The sequence below is a fragment of the Anguilla rostrata genome, chromosome 8 (assembly GCF_018555375.3).
Source record: "Anguilla rostrata isolate EN2019 chromosome 8, ASM1855537v3, whole genome shotgun sequence".
NCBI classification, from domain to species: Eukaryota; Metazoa; Chordata; class Actinopteri; order Anguilliformes; family Anguillidae; genus Anguilla; species Anguilla rostrata.
In genome coordinates, this window is record NC_057940.1 from 43752742 (window position 1) to 43772837 (window position 20096).

A 20096-nucleotide genomic window follows, 5' to 3' on the forward strand; every position below is an offset into this window, starting at 1 on the left:
ATTGTATTTGTAAATGGCTACACATGCCATCTAACTTGCAAGTAGCTATCTCCCTGGATATGAATTAAATGTTTTTATCCATGGAAATGGCTATACAAAATAAATGTTGTGGTTTCGATCCCCGTCGTAGACATAAGAAGGAAATGTCACTAACAAAATGTTTAAAAGTTTGCTCTATTTGCAGTGGTTTGGGCTGGAAATGAGCTGTAAGAGCGGAATAAGCCCCTGAAGTGAAGCACAACACTGCCTACTGATCGTAGATGAGAGAGCTGTGAGGTTGCTTTCCGTAGAGGATTTCAGCTGCATGCTCCCATATTCCTAAAAATGCTGCAGCGGTGGCTAGCTAGCTATAAGTGCATACCACCGTATGAGTGCTGTGTGTGATGGCGATCGTGACCACAACATTTATTTTGCCTTTTTGTATAGCCATTTCCGTGGATAAAATCGCATTTACAATTATTATTTTCTGTTAAAAACATTTAATTCATATCCAGGGAGATAGCCAACTACTTGCAAGTTCGATGACATGTGTAGCCATTTACTAATACGATCGCATTTCAGGCTGGAAAATAACCCATTAAACCAGAGGAATTGCTTGTCTTAGAATTTTTATCGCCAAAGAATTTAGCAAGGCTGGCAGCGTCGGCATAGCAACGGATGCTGCAACAAAACTTTACATACGTCATAATGGTTTTAGAATGTAATTACCTCACCCGGATCATTTTTGCAGCCCGGATCAAAATTGGCATGATAGTTCCACTCGGGAGCGGCTGAGCCACGTGCGACACCTAGAGGTAAAATTTGGTATTACCGGTCCGGTCCAGTATTTGGCTTAATATCAAACCGGTTTGAAAATGTTTACATCGGCCCAACCCTAGCGCTGATCATTATGGCCAAGCAGTTAAATTTTTGTTTCACTCCTCCAAAAGGCTAGGTCAACGTCCTGGTGATCACTTGCAAACTTCATTCTGGCTTTTTTATGCCGGTCTTGAAGTGGGGGCTTCTTCCTTGCACGACAGCCTTTCAGGCCATGGCAATGCAGTCTCTTAATGGTGGATGTAGATACTTTGATACCTGATGCCTCCAATTCCTTCACCAGTTACTTTGTTGTTGCTTGGGGTTCAGTTGAACATTTTGTACCAAAGTTCCTGGGAGTTAATGGGCTCTATCTTACACCCGGCGCAAAGCGGTGCCAAGCGCAACGTAAGTGTCTTTGCTAGTTTCAGACCAACGCAGTTGTCATTTTCCCGTCCAGCGCCCACGTTGTTTAAATAGCAAATGTACTCGCGCCCATCTGAGCACCCATGGGCGTTTTAGTCTTAAAATGAGGTGTGGTCAGGTGCATTATTGGCGCATTGCTATCTTGAGGCAGCTGAAAGCGATTGCGCGATTGACCAACAAAAACCTGGTCTTAAGTTAATGGCGCAGTATTTTACTGTTATTTTAAGGGCGCATTATTAAGATAGTAATATGCGCCTACCTAGGCGGGTGCACAACGCGCGATATTATAAAAAAATACATGTCATAATGGTTAGTCATAATATTGGTAATATAATATTAATATTATATTATATACATTAACATAATATTCATAATATAATATTTGCTGGAATCCTGCTGTTGCCGTAGATTGTCTGCTCGCGCGCTTTCATCCATTTTCATTTCCTTTTCAGAGGCGTTCCTACTGCTTGGCAAATCCACCATTATAATAGCAATCCGCCAAGGTGCAAGCGCACCTGGCTTGTAAAGGGAATGGGAGATGACACTCTGATTGGTTTATTTCATGTTACGCCCAAAACACACCTATGATTAATAAAGAGACTAAGTACAACCCCTTTGAACCATGCGCCTTATTTTGCGCTCAGATTATCCACTGTTAAACTAGCAAAAGTGGATTTGGACACGCCCTAAATGTACTCGCACCATGCACTTTAGATCGTGCGCTTAGATCGTTAAAATATAGCCCAATATGTGCCTCCTTCCTGAACGATGCAGTGTCTGTGTGGTCCCAAGATGTTTATATTTGCATACAATTGTTTGTACAGATGCTTGTGGTACCATCAGTTGTTTGGAAATTGCTCCCAGGGAGGAACTGGACTTCTGGGGGTCCACAAATATGTTTTATTTTTTCTCTGAAGTCTTGGCTGAGTTGCTTGGATTTTCCCATGTTATCAAGGGCAAAAACACAGTGGCTCTGAGGGTAGGCCCTTAAATACATCCACAGGTCCCAATTAACTACCAATGAACCCCTAATTATGACAACTGGCCAATCAGAAGCTTCTAAAATATCATTACATCAATTTCTGGAATCTTCCAGACTGTTTAAAGAGACAGCCAATTTGGTGTATGTAAACTTTTGACCCACTGGAATTCTGATATAGTGAATTAAAGCTGAAATAAATCTGTCTCTAATCAATTGTTTTAAAATTACCTCTGATGTGAACAAAGTAGATGCCCTAATTGACTTGACAAAAGAAATGTATGGTAAAATGAAATGTGCGGAGTTGTGAAAAACCTTTAGCCTGGGTGTATGTAAACTTTTGGCCTCAACTGTAAATTGATTTTTATCAATAAGCAAAATTAATTATGTGTTCTCAAAAAGATATCATTATGAACTTAAATTTGGATGAAAACTAGGCGTGAAAAAACAATAAATCTAAAAACAACAGTTTCTGATAAACCAAAACTAAAACTTGCAAACCCACTCTTAAAACTAACTAAAACTAAACTGAAATTTAAATCAAAATGAAAACGAAATTAAAATAAAACTAGCAAAAAATTTTATGTTGCTCAGATAGGCTAGTTTAGGTGTATAATTGTGTTTATAAAAGTTTTGTGGTTAATGTGAGGTCTCTAACTACTTAAATTCCCATTACATAAAGTTTTATGACCATGGAAATAGAAAGCTCTTCTTGCATATTTGCCTTTATGCATGTTTACAATATTTCCACATAAAATTTGATCATACCAAATAATAAATTCAGATAAGTTAAAAAAAATCTGAATATGGAAATGTTTGTGGAAACGTTTGTAAACACAATTTACAATCAGATCTTATCATATGCATGTTTAGTGAACGAGGCCCATTGTCTCAACCACACATCTGCCCTGCAACATCTGTATACTTACTCTTTTCATATCTTTCAGTCTTTTCACATCTTATTTTTGAGTTGTAGTATTGAACATTATGTATGAATTCTTAGTGATTTTAGAATGATAGCATGTCTGTATTACCTTGTTTCAATAATAATTGTCAAATTGTAGCATGCTTGCATACCATTTGTCAGCGCTCAAAATTAACCCGTTTGTTTGTGGTGGTGGTTGGGAGCAGGTTCTGAATCAGACGTCAAGACTTGAGATCCAGCTACTGGAGAACTCTCTGTCCACCAATAAACTGGAGAAGCAGCTCCTGCTCCAGACCAATGAAATAAGCAAACTTCATGACAAGAATGGGTAAATGCACCATTCCCTCTATTTTGCTTTGCGATAAAGCAGGGTAGATATGTTCACAACACCAGGCTGTTTATGTTTTACTGCTATGTCTCACAGTAAAACATCTATACTCTTTTAATGCTAGGGATGTTAAAATGCACAATTCAACATCCTTAGTATTGTCTAAACATTGCAATGTACGTTGAAACATTTAAATAAAAACAGGACTAATACTCCATGTGAAAAGTGCACAGAGGGCTAATACTAATGGACTACATTTATATAGCACTTTTATCCAAAGCGCTTTACAATTGGTGCCTCTCATTCACCAGAGCAGTTAGGGATTAGGTGTCTTGCTCAAGAACACTTCAACACGCCCAGGGCGGGGTTTGAACCGGCAACCCTCTGAATGCCAGACAATCGGTCTTACCTCCTGAGCTATGTCGCCACATACTACATGTGAAGAGTAGCTAATGTCCTTTCACAACATTCTAGCTTTTGCCCAATTCAATAAATGTAAATGTAAAGGTTACTGTCTAGTTAGTCATAAACTAGTTAATCTGGAGAGAGGCACTAAAAATAGGCACCAATACAAATACATAAAGGGAATCCGGTATTACAGTCACAATCCAGTCATGGGTGACAAGAACAAGCTTTGCGTAGGCTACAGAATATCACTAGAAAACAAAGTTGACATTTAATTTAAGCATAACTGGACATAAAAAATAATTCCACATTTACATTTCTATAAATGATGAGACAACCATCTTTGAGCTGTCTTCTGCTATAATGCACTACACAGATATGGTGTATGGCTGTACAGATAATAGCAGTATCTGCCACCCAAGCAAGTGATTTCTGTTTCCACACGTAAAATAAAACAAAAAAAGTGTACATTATTGTAATTACAAAAATGTATTTCCCTTTGACCCAAATTAAGACACATTCCATAGCAGTACTGTAATGTGCCTGATCCAGTGGCTGGCTCATTAAGGAGCATGTTATTCAAAAGAATTACTAAAGAAATGAATGAAAACCCAGAGATATATTGTGCAATATCTCATTTGGAAGGCCTACCTTGAAGCACTGTGTCCATTTATTGAAAGTAATGTTATGGAACAAGTGATAAGGGCCTTTGTCAGAATGGTGTCCCTTGAGTGCACAATACATTGGAAAAAAATTTTTTTGACTTTGATATATTAATATATATCCACAAATTTAAACCTAAATTCTGGATCTGAGCTTTACAGTTTTACAATGAATACAGTTTTCAAAGCTCAAAGCAGATTTTTTTTTTCTTAGGATTTATACAGTTTTTGCAATTTGATTATTATTATTATTATTATTATTATTATTATTATTATTATTATTAACCAATATGAATGACACCATATACATCATACGTACATATACACTGATGGTTTTCTCCTCTTCCCAAGCACCAGTAATGCACAGTATTTTGAGGCTTCCATCCATTCTATTGGCTACATTTGTTTTTTCTGGGAGAACAGACCCCGTCAAATTTTCTGTTGACCTCTCCAAAACTAAAATAACAAGAAAGCAGGGTAACCAAACTCATTTAAATTAAAGTAAATGGCAAAGTGATTATTTTTCTTTCATTTCTAGGTTCCTGGAGCAGAAGATGCAGGAGATGGAGTCCCGGCACCGGGAGGAGCTGGAGGCCCAGCGTGAGGAGAAGGGGAGCTTGCAGGAGCTCGTGGGCAAGCAAAGCAGCGTGATCCGAGAGCTGGAGACGCAGCTGGGCCACGCCACCGGCAACAACACCGCCCTGCAAAGGCAGCAGCAGGACCTGATGGACACCATGCACAGCCTGCTCACCCTCTGCTCCAAGGGAGGAGGTACAGAAAAACCCCCTCATCACCCCTTTATATCTTCCTGCCTACTGAGGAACGGAGCCTGGCCAATGAATTGTGATGCACCGCTGGTGCCAGCCAGCATCTGTTACACCAGCCTTAGTTCTGACGAAGCAAAAAATTAATGTTGATGTTAATACATCACTGGAGTATAGCTCCAGACCCATGGATATAGAACTGATGAAATGGGAAATGGCTACTGTCTGAGCAATATAATGCAAGAGCAAGGTTTTCATGGCCTAATGAGTGTTACAGTTTGTAGTCCTAAAACTCAGAACTGAGTTATCATTTTTGAGCCATGGATTCTCTTGGTAAATTTCCAAACTCATTTTTCCTTAGGGATTTTCCTTAGATTTTGATTTCTGTGGAAAATAACATCAGTGCGTAATGTAAACCAAGAGAGTTTCATAAGTTTCTCTATGAGACAAATTACACTCATTAACATCTCAACTGTGAATTTCAAAGTTATGTACTTTAAAAAGTAAGTTGCTAACAAGTTGCTATATTGAAAGTACAACAACAGTCACATTCTGACAATTACCACTCAAGTTTCCATACTAGCCGGCCTAGATGACACAACTGCTGTAGTTTCAATATAACAATTTGTTAGCATCTTATTTTTTTAAGCACATAACAGATTCGAAATTCATAGATATTAATTTGTGAAATTTATCTCATAAAACAAAATGTGAAACTTTATTTGGCTTACGTTAACCGCAGACCTTATTTTTTACAGAAAACAAAATACCTATGGGAAAAAAAGAATTAAAAATCTGCCGAGGGAATCCATGGTGCAAACTCCCAGGTTTGCCTAAAAAAAGACGTCATGAACGTAACACTATATTCAATTCACTTCAATTCAATTAAAAGAGCTTTATTGGCATGAAAGCAATGAAACAATATTGCCAAAGCCATAGAGTGGATATATATAAATGAATAAGATTTAACATTTAATTGTAAGGTAAGTGAAAGTAAGGATAGTTTATTTAGTTACTCAGACTTCCTTGCTTCGTGACATGTCATGACATATCTTGCCACAAATGGGGCAAGACTTTTTGTGTTGATAACAAAGCACCAGGGAGTTCTCTTCCTGGTTCTATGTTCTACACAAATGGCTGTCAAACATTGAGGTCAGTCAGTTATGAACTTGTTTCCCTCATCCTCACAGCTATTCAACCCCCCTTCACCCCCCACCCATCCCTCATGCCAGCCCCTATTCTTGTTAGGCACAGTAAATTTCACCTGGATGCTGGGGGTGGAAAGTGTCTGAGTAAAAGGCCAGTGTGAACAGATGCCTCTGGGCACACCTTTCCATCCCAGTGCTTCCGTGCTGTCACTTCCCAAAAACTCAAACAACTTCCTAGAGAGCCCGAACAGTCTGGCGGAAGATTGGAAATGAGGTGTGAAAACACAGTTGTGCATTCACTGTGAACAGTGTGGACACATGCTTAATGGCATTTACGTAACAACAATGTGTTTATTTTTACTGTTCTGCATTTCAGAACAGTAAAAACAGGGTTCAAGCAGTTCATTCAGCCAGTTTCAGAGCCTGTGAACTGACCAGTTCATTCACCCATTTTGCGTCCATGGGTCTTAGGAATGCTGTGGGTCATGTTAAAAAAACTGGTTTAATTCAAAGTGAACACAAAGTTAAATAAAAGATGGCCGCTCTATCTCTGTGGTTGGTCTTTGCCCCCAAAGCAGCAATGCAGATACCATCAAGAACAGGGGTCGCTCTCCTCAACCCCGCTCAAATTTGTCAGCCCAAAATAGGGCTCTTGGGAAGAATGGCTCTCTCAGGGTGAAAGGAAAGGTAGATCTTCAGTGATTGCTTGTCTAAAATAAAGCTTCTTTTAGAAAGATTTTACAGTTCAGTTGTTTTGGGGGTGCTTTGTTTGTTTGTGAAAGCACTTGGAGTTTAACACAGTATGCCTTCTTTTGGGGCAACATATTTGGAGGTTATTGCTCTATGATATAGTTGTGTAAATTACAACATTTTAAAACCACATTTATAGGAGCAAAAACTTTTGTTCCTAACTGAATCTATATAAGTGTAAGACTCAGATGAAGAGGTAAAATTGGAATGTGTGAATGAACTACGTATACACACAACCTGAAGGTAAACAAAAAAAATGCACAGTGGTCCAGCAAACTCTTTTAATTCTGAGATCAATATTTCAATACCTCATCTACTGAGAGTTCAATATTGAGCAGAGTATTGTTTGCACCTTTCATGTAGTTAATTTAAAGCTCAATGATGACATTGAGCTTTAAATTAATTGAGAATTGCCTAGTCACACGCATGAGTCTTGCTCAGTAATAATGTTTGTTGACTTCTGCTTAAAAGCTTTCTTGAATATCTCTGGCTGTTACAGTATTTTATTAGAGTACCTCGTGAAAAACATCAATCATTTTTACAACCAGGTTTAAAAGTGCACCAGTAGTTGCTTGAAATTATATGGTTGAAAATCATTATATTTTTTTGTAGTATATGTGCCTTTGTGAAGGTGAATCCTAATATGTGTTCATCAGTGACAAAATTGAAGAACACTGAATTTGATGAGCTAAATGTATATCGGTAGTGTATCAGCAAGGGATGTGCTGTTGAACAGGCCAGCCATGCTCGGTGCTTCTTCCTGTAATAATTTCTGAAATGATATTGAGTTCCCCTCACCTTTTCTCAGGGGGTGCAATCAGCTTGTGCATTCCTGAGCTGCGGCCCCAATGTGTCATCATAACAGGATGGCACAGAGGTGTGTTTCGCCATGCCAGACAGGGTGGCATCTCTCAGGCTCACTGATCATGCTCCTCCCCCAGGGACATGGACGTATATTTTATAATGAGAGAAGCTGCTATGTGACAACTACCACTTGTTTGAACGCAGTCGACGCACTGTGCTTTTCACACAAACCTGCTGGATGCAAGTCCAAGCTGCACCAGGAAACATTTATGTGTAAATAAATAGACATAAACACTATTTACAGAGCTAAGGCACAAGCTGTTCAAGGTTGCTGGTCATCTAGCTACAATACGCTAGATGTCTTTTGACATTAATATGTTTTGGCCCTCTAATAGGTCCCACTATTTCCCAGCATGCAGTGAATTGTGGTCTGACAGAGCTACCTTTGTTCTATTAGACTCCGTGGTGCAAGGTCACACTCTTTCAACTTGTCACAGCAGGAGCTCCTTGTCACCAACACTCGATAGTTTCTTAAAAAGGCACAAATAGTACTTCTAACAAACAGCTCATCCTTCCAAGACCCCTCTTGAGGACAGGGGGATCAAAGCGCTGTTTAAGAAATGCTGACATATTTCACTTTTCAGTAACATCTCCTTTGCATAAACAATCCCAACAGTAAAAACAATAGTGTGAAAGCTGAGATGCACCACTTGTGAAAAAGCGGAAGGAATGTCCAACGATACGGAGACTCAAAGGATAAATATAAACCACGTGTTATAACAGGAACTTGGAATTTATAGCGCATAGTAGTTTGTCCTAAGTCTCTTGCTTGGTTTCAAAATATTACCAACATAATTGTCAGCAGATGGTCACAGACGCACAGCTGACACAGTGAAAGGTCCCATCAAAGTCAGACCCCTTCCCACTCAGAGAGATAGATCTTCCAGTTGATTGATGTTTTCTTTTAACACTCCTGTTTTACCAGAAGTAATCATCTGTTGTGTGTCTGATGTCAGGCACCATGCCATAGCCTACTTATTGAACACAAACCAAGGACATCCTTTTATGTTGAAACCTTTTAGATTCTTAGATATTTTGATATTTGGGCAGGCATGCCATGAAGCTGCATGGAGCTCGGGCTGGGCGATACATTGAATATTCGTGGAATATTCAATATAATTTTGTTTGGGATTATTTATGCAGCCAAATTAGTTTGTTGAAGACCCAGCCATTTGACTGCATAAACACGCGGCACGTGGTAGACGTATGTGTTTTGGAGAAATGGAAGACGGGAGCAATGAGCTAACTGGAATAACACCAGTGCGGAGAGTATGGGTAGTGAAACCAAAACATGCCAATCACAGCATGTTCAGTTACATCAGAAGCGTTCTTCTATGTGCAGTGGAATTCTTGTGGGCTGCTCAGAAACTGCCTTTTGAAAAATGGTTAACAAACCTTACACATTATTATTCATTAAATTTCTGTTTACCTGACAAAGTTATTGAAATAAGATTTTAAATGTAAAGATTACATTTCTGGTTAAAACTTATTTTTGGTTTTTGCAGTGTATTAAGAACTCCAAATCAGAACTCAATATCCTTATAATAGCCTTTTAACTTAAATGTGCAAAGTGTAAAAGATGTCACCATGTTTTTGTTCATTTCTTTTATCCTTGTAGTCTTTGCGCGTAGCCCAATTTAAAGGGTGTATCAGTGCAGTGTTCTGATGGTGGCAGAGAGATAGATGGGATGGCAAGATAGAACACACAATTTGTACATTTTGTGACTGGTGATATGCTGGAGCCAAATAAAGCCATCAGGAACATTATACAGATTCAGGACTGCGGTCAAACATTTTCATATGCATGTAATTTAAAACTTTATTAGGCATAAGGCTCTAGATTATTAGAGCCTTATGCCTTCTGACCCTTGACTGCAGTTTGGATTGGAGCTGTATTGTAATCCACCATGTGTGTACACCAATTAAATAATGGTTCAAAAATCATATTCTGAATTTACTGGTGATTGCTTTCACTAGATTAGTCTTTTACCAGACATTAGAATGTAGATTACTCAGCACTGTGTGATGTGTTATGTGTACAGTACGTAACACACTGTGTCTGCATTGCATGTTTTGAACAGTGGTCCCAAACAGCACAAAACAGGCAGATGAGGAGAGGAAATTTCGGGACTGTGCTGACCTCTTTCAAGCGGGGTTCCACAAGAATGGTGTCTACACTATCCACATTAACATGCTGGAGACCAATAAGGTAGGCTCCGATTATGGCTTATTTTTGCTATCTTGAATTAGCCATCTGAAGTCTGTTTTTACTTCTAAAAATGAGAGCTGGATTTGGTGTTTTTCTAAGGGGAATGCTATTTTCTATCTTATGAAGCCAGCACAGTGGCCTCCTGGAGGGTTGCCAGCGTAGGAGCTGTGATAGATATTGGGTGGTTCAGGAATAATCTGAGCTAGAAATACATCTGGCAGCCCTGGCGGGGGGAACAGGTGTCTGCCTGGCCCCAGCCTGATCGACGAGGTGTGGTGGGGCTGGCGGAGGGGGGAGGGTGGGGACTCCAGTCTGGTTTTGTCAGTTGGACCTTCCTAATTACACCCATTGACTGACTGTGTTCTCAGCCGAAAAAAGCCAGGGATAGAAATATCCACTCCAGATAGTCTGTGCAAAGTAACTGCATTACAAAAGCACTCCCCACTTACAGTGAAGCATAAAGCGTGTGGACACATTTGATTTGACAGATTTTCCCATTTGAGTATAACCATTTTTTCATTCATGCTCCACCATTTTGAGAATCCCGCCCATTTTTAAAAATCCCTAATTATGATCATTAGCCCGTAAAATTTTGAGAGTGAAAAATTGGTTCAAATTAGCTGGGCTGTTTGATTAAGGCCAAGTGCTGCCCTGAGGGCTGGGAGAGAAAGAATGCTGCTGCAAAAGGAACTGGGTCTCTGCAATTCACACTGAGGTGTGTGTGTGTGTGTGTCTGTTAATAGTGTGCAGTCTGACTGCATGCTTCTTGGGCAGGGGGAGGGGGCTGGAGGGTTAGAGGTTGTCATAGATAGGTCAGCTGCCACCTGCCACTGGGGCCTAACCAGACTCTCTACCTCTGTAGGTGTACTGCAACATGGAGTCTGCCGGAGGGGGCTGGACAGTGATCCAACACAGAGAAGATGGCAGCTTGGATTTTCAGAGGACCTGGAAAGAGTATAAGATGGTGAGGAGGCTGGTCAGAAAAAAAGTCACTTGGTTTGCCGTCTTGCTAAATCCCACTTATTTAAAATATATCTGTCTGTCTGTCTGTCTAAGGCTTCAGTTGGCAGTATTGTTCTCATTTCATGGTGCCAGATTGACTCTAGCTCAGCTACTGCAGACTGAAACAGAAGCGGCTGCATGCTCTTTGGATAAGACCACTTTGATATCTAAACTTCCATCAGTTGACAGGGGCTATTGCAGTGATGAGACGAGCCTCTGAAAAGAGTTATTATTCAATTAGGAGAATTAAATCTGTAATAAAAATTGTTTTAAGAAAAGAGAAATATGACTGTACCTCCAGTATTTTCATTATGATGATTCATTGTAACACATGAGGGTTTGAACACGTCACTCAGGAATTGTAATGGATTTCTTGGCGGTTATGCTAAGATGTTTGAGTAGCTTCGCCAGCTGTGGTAGTGGTACTGCAGCCTCTGTTTTTGAGGATGCTTCACATTCTACAGTCTGTCTGTTGATTCATGTCTGAGATGTTTAGACACATAGAGCAAACATGGCCTCCGAAATGCATTAATAACTAAGAAAATATGAAACTGGCGTTTTAAAAGATTTTCTGAAGACTTTTTTTTCTGGGAAATTCGTCACTGCTATAATGTATGGCTATTTTCTCTGGATTGAATTTAACATGGTCCAGAGAGTGTCCTCAGATGCTCTGACCCCAAAGATGAATGGCCTGTGGAATAAATCAACCAGATGGTTGTAATATAACTGGTAAAGGGAAATCTGGTTTCAGAAGGATCCATTAACCCCATAATTAGCGATGGTGTATGGGGTGTCTGGATATGGCAGCGGGTTGCTCTTCATTTCCAGCAGGAGAATGAATTAATGCACACTGTAAAAAAAACGACTGAAATTATTATGGCTGGTGTCCTTGATTTAGGTTACACTTAATACTTTGTGCCATTTTCTATTTATTTTATTAACAGATCATTTGATATGGGTATTCTCTAATTGATCATATCCAACATTGGAAACCCACTTAAAAAAGGTTTTATGCAAAAGCAATGTGAAATTCAAGTGCTAGGTGTGAGTTGTTTCCTTCACACTCTGTTTTTGCTATGTAATGCAGTATATGCTGTGTTCTGAACACAGTGTTTTATGTACATTACTGTATGTGAATTTGCTTCAGACACAAGAAATTCAGTAATGGAGAAGTTAATGGAGTAATTAGCATTGTGACACAATGAACCACTATTATTATATAATACTGTCTCATATTTGTTCCGATTGGCTGATTGCCCAGTAATCTGTGATGTGGGGTGCCATTACATACTAGGAACAGTTCATTTGTAAGATTTGTAAACATTAGTTAAATATGTATAATCATGTTAGCTACCTACATAAGTTCTTGACAAGTTCTGTTATAGGGGCACTTCCGAATGTGATTTAAAGCAAGAATATACACTCCAGGCAACTCCAAAGCTTCAAAAAAGTACCAGAACTGTCTAGGCCATTCAGAAACATACACAATCCCTTGAACAATGAAGCCTGGTTTGCTATTTGCTATGTGGGTATGCTACTGCACACCATGCTCAGCTCTCAGTCAACAAAGACCACAAGCTTAATTGACATCTGTGAAGGAACGAATCACTGTTCAAAATCAGTGCAGTGCATTGGCTCACAGGGCTTGTATAGTTCAGAGATGGTCATTAGCTTCCCTTGTCATCATCAACACTGTACTTCAACAATATTTTTATCTATTATGTAAAAACACTTTACACGTCAGTCAGTCGCACTGCTGTGTTCAGTTACAGGATCTGACTAACATAAGATGAAGTGAAAAAATCACTGAAGTCTCTCGACATGGCCAATGTATTCTACTTAGTATTCATACATTTATATATTATTATAATCAGGGGCATGCCGTGGCAGTTTCAACAGTTTCAAATGTAACGGGCCCAAGGAGCAGAATCTTTGAAAAATGTTTAGCAAGACTTTAATATTTTAAGGTTGCCCGAGAAACAGCCATGTGTTTGTCATTTGCGGCTACATCCACTTCCTAAGTTAGTAGCCTAGGCTAGAAAGTAAATAAAAATAACTAACGTTAAATATCAAAATATTCTAATGTACTACTATAGGGAGGCATTCTGTTTTTAGGCTAGTCTCTGATTCAAATATAGCACTGACAGGCCTACGAAAACCTAGCTGCATGGCTTTCTCTGTACCTTTTTCATTGTGGACATTTCCGTCATGATTTCTCGTTCTTCATTAGATGGCCTTATGCACAAAGCAGAGCTCGTCCACAGAAGCCTGCAACAGTGGTCAGGACAGGACACAGGACCTACAGACTGTGGATTTTTCAAATTATGTATAATTTATTATATATATATATATGTAAAATCTTGTTTATGTCACTCTGTTTTAATGGGTAGCCTATGTTGCTTATTGCCCAGATTATTACAATACAGGCAAGATTTCCAAGATTCAAGAGCTGCTGAGGCATGGGAGAACCAATAATAGAGAATGTCTTTATGCCTTTTACAGTATATATACGTTGTGTGTGTGTGTGTGTGTGTGTGCTTTTTATTTACGCAATTAGCTATAGCAAACAAACAACTGTGTAGGTTGAAAGGAGAGAAAGGGGCCTCATGACAGAATTTTGAAATGGAATGTCCCTGATTATAATGAATATAATGCAATTTTGAAGTTGGGCTCTGAGTGAAAAATTGCATTCAGGTCTGGCCTTACAATACAGCTGCAGGTTCAAGCATGAGCAATTAGCCCACTATTACCTGACGTGCATTCAAGACGGCAACCATCCTTGGTGTTGATGGGAAAGTGCATTGTTGGCCTTCCTTTTTGGGAGAATTCGTGCAGTGCCAACAGTCAGGATTGGTTGTGCAGATTTGTGCCCAAAAAAGTAGCTGACTCAAGACTGTCCCCATGCTTCTTAGCGAAGTTGAGAAATAGACGGAATTTATTCAGGCAGAAAAGTCTCAGAGTTCACCTGGCACTGACACTGGCTGACAAAGGATGCTTTCTTCACCTTCCCTCCTGAGAAAAGATGACTGACAGCTGTTCATACTCTATGAAAGTTCTCATTGTCTGGTTTCATGAAGACAAATTCAGAAGTCTCTGGTGGTTTGAGAAAGTCTGATTGTAATAAAATAGCTAGCCCTGGCAAAACAATTATCGGTGTCACTCTACCTTGGAAGCTTGGTTCAAAATGAGCAGTATAGGTTTTAAGACAAAGAGACTGTTTCTAAACCTCCAAAATTTAAAAGGTTCATTGTAAATTAAAAGTCACAAGAACTTGCCCAAGAGCTCAGTTAGCAAGTTGTGGTTTGGAAGTGGTACTATATTGATTAACTTGATCCTTTGGGTTACAAGGGACACAGAATACAAACACCCACAACATTGTATGTCGTGTATTTGATGGATCAAGATTGCTTTTTTCAGCATGATTTCATTAGTTTTTTCCAAAGGTTTTTCTTCCATTTGTTGTTTGGAATGGCAAGGCGTATCTTCATCAGACAGTTCTTTCCAAATCCAGTGTGTGCTCATTTGCATAAATCGTAATTCTGATTCATAGTTCTGAAACATTTAATAAGAAAGAACGCGAATGCTGTTCACAATTATCATTGAAAAATGCATCAAAAGTCCAAAAAGGGCAAATCACAGGATTGTTTTCCACCAGTTCCTAGAGGTTTGCCTGAAGGGGCAAGAATGCTCCATGTTTACCCTACTTCTGGGCACTTACCACAAACATGTGGACCAAATGAAAATTAGAGTAAAATAATTAATCAGGAATGCTATTAGTCAAAATGCAAGTTGTTTGCGAGTTGTTTGACTGAATTATTTTCAGAAAAAATGCTGTAATTGTTTAAAAGTTGCACCAGGTCACCCTTACCAGGTTGTTCTGTCTCTGTTTAATTGAGGGAACCACTTTGTTTAAACAAAAAATCCACCATAACATGAAAAAGGTGCTTTTTGTGAGATTTTCATCTGTTTCCAATATTTATGCTTATAAATTTTTTTTTTTCCTAAATTTTATCCCAAAGTATGAAATCATTGTAGAACAGCAACTTTTAATGATTACACATATTGCAATAGTGGGGTTTCTTTCCATTCTAATAGTGGTTTTAATGAGAAAGCGAATAAGTTGTAAAATGGACAAGGTAACCATTGCTTTATGACATTGTAATTTTAGAATGTTATATCCTGCATTATTTTGTTCCAACTGTCATGCTGTTTTCAAATGAAAATTGTGTCTAAGGAACTTAGGTTGGGGGGGGGGGGGGGGTGTTCAAATTCCATGATTATAGTGTGCCTGTTGTTTTCTTGTGTTTTAGGGCTTTGGAAGTGTATCAGGGGAGCACTGGCTAGGAAACGAGTTCATCTACCTCCTCACCAGCCAGAGGCAGTATTCCCTACGGGTGGAGCTAACAGACTGGGATGGACAGCAGGCCTTTTCCCACTATGACAGGTTTCACATTGGGAATGAGAAGCACAACTACAGGTAGAGGAAACTGTTTCTCTATTTCACATTTCTCCACAGCATAGGAGTGATAAAATGAGCTTTCTTTAAACCAGTATATGTTGCTGTTTCTTTATAGTGGTTCATTTACTTATGTGCAGTTCTTGTGTGCTGACACTTTCTGTTTCTTGTGTGATTTGTCCAGCTATGTTGTGCTGCACAAGATTTATTTCCTTCTTCTCTGGTGAATTTAGTGTTTCTTTTTACATTTTTTTTTTACATTTTGCTGTGGTAATCATCAAGTTTTTATCATAAGAACATAAGCATGTTTCATGATGAAAATGAGCCATTAACCTTCTGTGGTCATCACAACTCATTGGTATGAAGAGACAGAACAGAGACAGAGCATATTTCTGTACAAGTCATTGCAGTTTGGTATTTCGCTTTTCAAATGCACTGTCGTCTCACATACATCCCCTTTCATCCTTTGTTCTGCACAGTCAGCATTAATTTGAGCAGAATTGTTAGATTCAGCTGTATACTGTTTGACTGTTTCACACTGAGCCATTGCAAATAATTCATCTGAAATTCATGGAATAATGATGGATTCTGAAAAATAACCTGACATTGCCCATTTTTCTGGAATTTCTGTCCATTCTTCTTAAGCTTCTTCAGCTTCATTGTGTGCTTCAGTTAGGCCTAAATTTGTATTTCTGTTAGGAGGCCATTACACAGCAGAGCGCAAGACCAGCACATGAAATCTTCTGCGCTGTAAAGAATGTTTTTGAAGGAACGGGGGCACAGATCAGTACACCCAAGCATTTGTCATTTTTGATTTATGAAAATGTACCAAATTATGTGATGACAACAGTGGCCTTAAGTTCCTTTTCTCAGAGTTCTCAGAAACAGTTCAGGCTCACGCAAATGAACATTCTCTCTGGGGAATATGAATACATTTCATGTGGAAGGCCAATGTGAATTGTGAACAACCGTGAAATCAACCATTTTATTTCAATAGGAAAATACGGCAGGGGTTATTTACTGGGTTGTGGTCAATGTTACTGTTATCTCGTCCTTTCATCAAAAAGCTTTTAAAACATATTTCCACTTACTCTGGTGTACATGGTTACAAGTCTTTCCAAGGTCACTGTACAACTAAGAATTGCAGAACCCTACATTTGAAATAGCTTTTGTCACATAAACATACCAGAAAATAAATAGTACACATTAATCAAGATGCTTCTAGATTCTTGTTTAAACGGGGAAATGTTATTTCTTGTGTAATGCAAATGTATTTTTTTATACAGAGAAACTTCTTGGAAATTCTGTGGGCTTTTGGAAAGCTCTGTTCAAGTGTTTTGGAATCCAATCAGCGGGCACATCGCCATAAATAGATTTGTTCTCTCAAATACTTTGTGGTATGAAAATCACACAGTGCTTTTTTGGGAAATTGGCCAAAACAAACTATCAGTGTAGGAACCAAACAAGCCAGAGGAGGGGGTACCATTTCTGTTTGTTGCATGCCAGGCATCACCGTTTTAAATATGTGAAATAATATGGACAGCTCCTTCAATTTGTGGTTGTTGCAAAGGGTGAAAGTGCAGATTTGTTGTACTTACTTGTATACATTGTTACCAAGAAGCACTGGCCATGACCACTTCAATGGAAAACTACAAACATGCATATATGTATGAAAACCACATCACGCACGCAAAGCCACAAAAGATTATTTAGAAGTATGACAACACTACTCAGCAGAAGTGGCCCCATTTATCACAAAATTGTGGATATCTGCCAGCCAGGAAATGCTTTCTCCATTGCCAGCCCCACAAGTTTCTCTGAATCTCAAGTTTGAAGGAAATCACTTGTGCAATGAACGACAATTATTGTTTTGTGAACTAATCCCTTGGTCTACATCATTGTACAGGCTGTAAGATTTATTATATATTTTTTCCTTTCTTAATTTCCAAAGCACATATTTTGAGAACGGCTGAATGCGTTTTGACATAACCTATAACTTACACAAGCAGAATGGACATAGCAACTAAGACAACAAATTTAATTAATCCATGACTTTTACTCTTTAACCTGCATAATAAAGTAATTGCTGAAAGATGCAGCAGCAAAGCATTATGTATTTTCACATTATTATTTATTTATTTTTTCCGCAGCAGGATCACACAGTATTTGCATTAATGAGCAGGTGTGTGTGTGCGTGTGTACAGTAAACTGTATCATGTCTAGGACTGTGTCAGAAACATAGGCCAAACCTTTGAACCTATTAAAATCAACTATTTGGAACATCAGAGAGCACTGTTGGGCTTGGAAATCACAATGGGCCTGGTAGGCCAAGGAAGACGTCTTCTGAAGAATTCTCACCACAATGAAGAAAAACCCCCAAATAGCTGTCCGACAGATCAGGCACACTCTTCAGGAGGCAGGCACTGTCCTCAATGGCAGAGGCAACACTGCCAGATGCAAACCACTAGTCAGCCACAAAAACCGGACGATCGGGTTACAATTTGCTAATAAGCACCCAAAAGAGCCCACAGAGTTCTGGTAAAAGGTCTTGTCAAAAGATGTGATCAAGATTCACTTGTATCTGAGTGATGGCAAGTTGGCGGTGGGGGGTGCTATGGGCTGGGCATGTATGGCTGCCACAGATGCTGGCTCACTCATCTTCATTGATCATGTAACTGCTGCAGCAGCAGAATGAACACTGAAGTGCATAGAAGCATCTTATCTGTTCAAGTTCAACCAAATGCCACCAAATTCATTGTTGTTCAAAAGCTAAATACTGGAAAATTCATACTAGCTCCCAGAACAAGCAGGAGCTGAAGATGACTGCAGTACAGGCCTGGTAGTACAGGCCTCATCACAGAAGATACTTAGCACCTGGTGATGTCTATGGGTTGCAGACTTCAAACAGTCATGCAAAGGACATACAGCAAAGTACAAAACATGACTACTTTCATTTACATAATATTAATGTGATATGATGCCATGATATATGAGGACTATGTATAAAAAGTGCTGCAATTTCTACATGTGAAACCAAAATACGTGTTTCATTACAAATCAAAAACTGCACAGTACAGAGCCAAATCAAGAAAAAAAATGTCTTTGTCGCAAACATTATGGAGCTCACTGTATATACAGAGGGCAATGTACATGTGAATCATGTGATTAATGAGGCATGGTACAGCTTGTCGACTGAAACCCTCCCTCTTTGGGTAATGCTGTGATTGCTTGTGCTGCCCAATGGGTCTCCCAGCCAGTATCCACACTTTGATTTTAATGTTCTGAAGCATCACAGCACTGCACACTTGCACATTAAGCGGCTGCACCACACCAAACTTCCTTGTTTATATTATCATTACTCCAACTGTTCTTGTTTTCTTTTCCTCGTCAAATGGTTCTCTAGCATTCCCATAGGCGTGAAATTGATACGTCTGTGATCATGAGTTCTGTTGTTTTGCTTTTAGATTGTTGACACAAGGTGTTGGGTGAGGCCTTTTTGAGCTGTACTTTAACCCCAGAATTATATCAGTCAGATTTAGGTTTGGCTGTGACAAGCTTGTCATATCACCATTTTTGTACCTGATGTTGTTTACGCAGTATGGAATTTAGCAGGATGACTGGGCCACTGGGGATACCTCCTGGTTGGCCTGCAGTTCATATGGATTCAGGTTTACAAGGTCAACAGATTGCCTGTACAGTGCAGTCATCTCTGTAACCCCTAGTGAGGGTAGTTAACTGGGCTTAAAAGCTATAATTTCCGTAGTCATACTAGGGTAACCAAAATACAAAATAAAGATATGCTGGGTCCCTAGGTCTATTGCTGTGTACTGCATTACAGAGGGTTTGACCACCATTCATTACATTACTATCAATCTGTCAATGTCAAATTATGACGTTGAATGACTCTAGGTTTATCATGTGCTACAATAATTATGGGAAACTAGGACCTGCTTGATATCATTTCTCTTCCAAACATATCTTTTTATTGCAGTTAGGAAATTTGTGCTTGTAGACCATTGTATATCAAAGCTTTGCAAAACTTGGCATGACACAAGGGGAGTTAGTGATGTACTACAGACCTCTGTTATTTAGCAAAGTCTCTTCCATTAGACCAGAATGGAAAAATATTTATGCAGAAAACAAACTGGAGGCTATCCAGAAAAAAATATGCAGTACAATGCACTTTAAAGCTAAACACAGTGCCTTTCTAGCAATGTGATTTTGTATTTTTCAAAATACAAAATACTGTATTTCATTTTGATGTTTTTGAGCCAATATTTCCCAGTTTATTTTGTAATTTATTCAATTCTGTGGTATTTTGTATTCTGTATAAAAATACATTTTGCTGTCTCAGTTTTTCCAATTCAATTCAAAGAGCTTTAT

General features: G+C 39.0%; 1 protein-coding gene and 1 long non-coding RNA gene across 2 annotated transcripts in view; one reads left to right on the forward strand and one right to left on the reverse strand.

Moving 5' to 3' along the window:
• Window positions 1–20096, reverse strand: part of LOC135261793 (uncharacterized) — a 499003-nt gene that overhangs the window by 424832 nt on the left and 54075 nt on the right. The gene's annotated exons all lie outside the window — the stretch shown is intronic.
• Window positions 1–20096, forward strand: part of angpt1 (angiopoietin 1) — an 85266-nt gene that overhangs the window by 42056 nt on the left and 23114 nt on the right. Inside the window, exons 3-7 of the mRNA XM_064348402.1 lie at window positions 3332–3453; window positions 5059–5291; window positions 10128–10255; window positions 11118–11219; window positions 15568–15734. Of these exons, the coding sequence (XP_064204472.1) occupies window positions 3332–3453; window positions 5059–5291; window positions 10128–10255; window positions 11118–11219; window positions 15568–15734 (752 nt within the window). The remainder of the gene's footprint in view (window positions 1–3331; window positions 3454–5058; window positions 5292–10127; window positions 10256–11117; window positions 11220–15567; window positions 15735–20096) is intronic.